Genomic DNA, 1,436 nt, shown 5'->3' on the forward strand with positions numbered 1-1,436 from the left:
CTCTCCCTCCCTCCCTCTCTCCTTCTCTCCCTCTCTCTCTCTGTCTCACCAGCAGTTGAACTCACAACCTTGCACTTGCCAGGCACGCACTGTGCCGCTGAGTTATGTCCAGTATTGCCTTTATTGTAAAGTCTCTGGTTCAGCCCAGGACCTCTGAAAGTGGAAAAACAACAACAACAACAACAACAACAACAACAACAAAAAACAGTCCTTTTCTGAATCTGACGAGACTACTAAAAAGACCTTTATAGGTAACAGTGATTGGATGTAATTGTAACAGTATGTTAATGGTACCTAAACTCTGGTAGTCTTTTCATATTTGTGTCAATTCATTTGTGTTACTATTAAAGCCAGCTAAAGAGTAAATGTCATGTGATTGCAGGTTTCTTACATGGTGGCAAAAGACGCGGAGGCACACAGGAGTAAGCTGCAGTACTTTATGGAGCAGTTCTATGGGATCATCAGGAACGTAGATTCAAACAACAAAGAATTATCCATTGCTATTCGTGGATATGGCCTTTTTGCAGGAGTAAGGCTCATTCTTTATCTTTTCATCTTCACTTAAGTGTTTAAAGGAATTTTAAAATAATATCTCACAGTTGTGATAATATTTTATAATTTATTAGTTTAATAACAGTTAAGAAATTTTTCAGTTTCTCTGTTAAAGTTCTTTATCATAAGTATTATTTCCAATCCTCGTAACTCCTACAAGGTGAGTATTACTCTGTTCCGCACATGAGAAAACTGAGAACCAGAGAAATTAGGTAATTTGTTAAAGAATACATAGAATTTGCCAGATGCGATGGTGCGTGTTTGTAATCCAAGTGTCTGGGAGGCTGAGGCAGGAGAATTGCAAGCTTGAGCTCAGCCTGGGTGACTTAGTGAGACCCTGTCTCAAAAAAAATAAAAGGCCCTGGGCTAAAGTCCTGGTGTTGAATAAAATGATTTTTTTTTTTTGCACATAGAACAATAAACACCTTTACTACATGAGTTACACCAGGAGGGAAGGTTTATTTGCCTTTCCAGGCCTTGATTTTCCTCAGCTAGAGCTCCAGCTCTTTGCCCTCCAGCACGCAGCCGTCTGCTCGGCCACACTGGCCTGGTCTTGATGTGATGCAGGCGAGAAGCTTGCCGTGCTGGAGCTGCTCTTCCAGAAGACTGCTGATCTTGGCGTTCTTTATCCTTTCATCATACTTCTTTTGAATTTTCTTTGATCGTTTTTTGTTTAAAATCTCCTCCTCCTCAGGAGCCAGCTTGGCCCCCTTTCTTCGGCCCAGGGGCAGTGCATAGTGGGCTTCGTACCACTGGCGGTACGGCATGCTGTCAGTGAGCACAGTGCAGGTCTTCACCAGGGTCTTGGTGCGGACCAGCTCGTTATTGGATGCATTGTAAACAACACCAGTGATCCTTGGTTTTCGAGTACAACACTCAGAGCC

General features: G+C 42.5%; 1 protein-coding gene across 1 annotated transcript in view; it reads left to right on the top strand.

The window, feature by feature from the left end:
• Nucleotides 1–1,436, top strand: part of Prkdc (protein kinase, DNA-activated, catalytic polypeptide) — a 188,415-nt gene that overhangs the window by 16,036 nt on the left and 170,943 nt on the right. Inside the window, exon 11 of the mRNA XM_023717692.1 lies at nucleotides 383–529. Coding sequence (XP_023573460.1) covers nucleotides 383–529 — 147 coding nt within the window. The remainder of the gene's footprint in view (nucleotides 1–382; nucleotides 530–1,436) is intronic.

Source organism: Octodon degus, unplaced genomic scaffold, assembly GCF_000260255.1.
Source record: "Octodon degus isolate 3935 unplaced genomic scaffold, OctDeg1.0 scaffold00054, whole genome shotgun sequence".
Lineage (NCBI taxonomy): Eukaryota > Metazoa > Chordata > Mammalia > Rodentia > Octodontidae > Octodon > Octodon degus.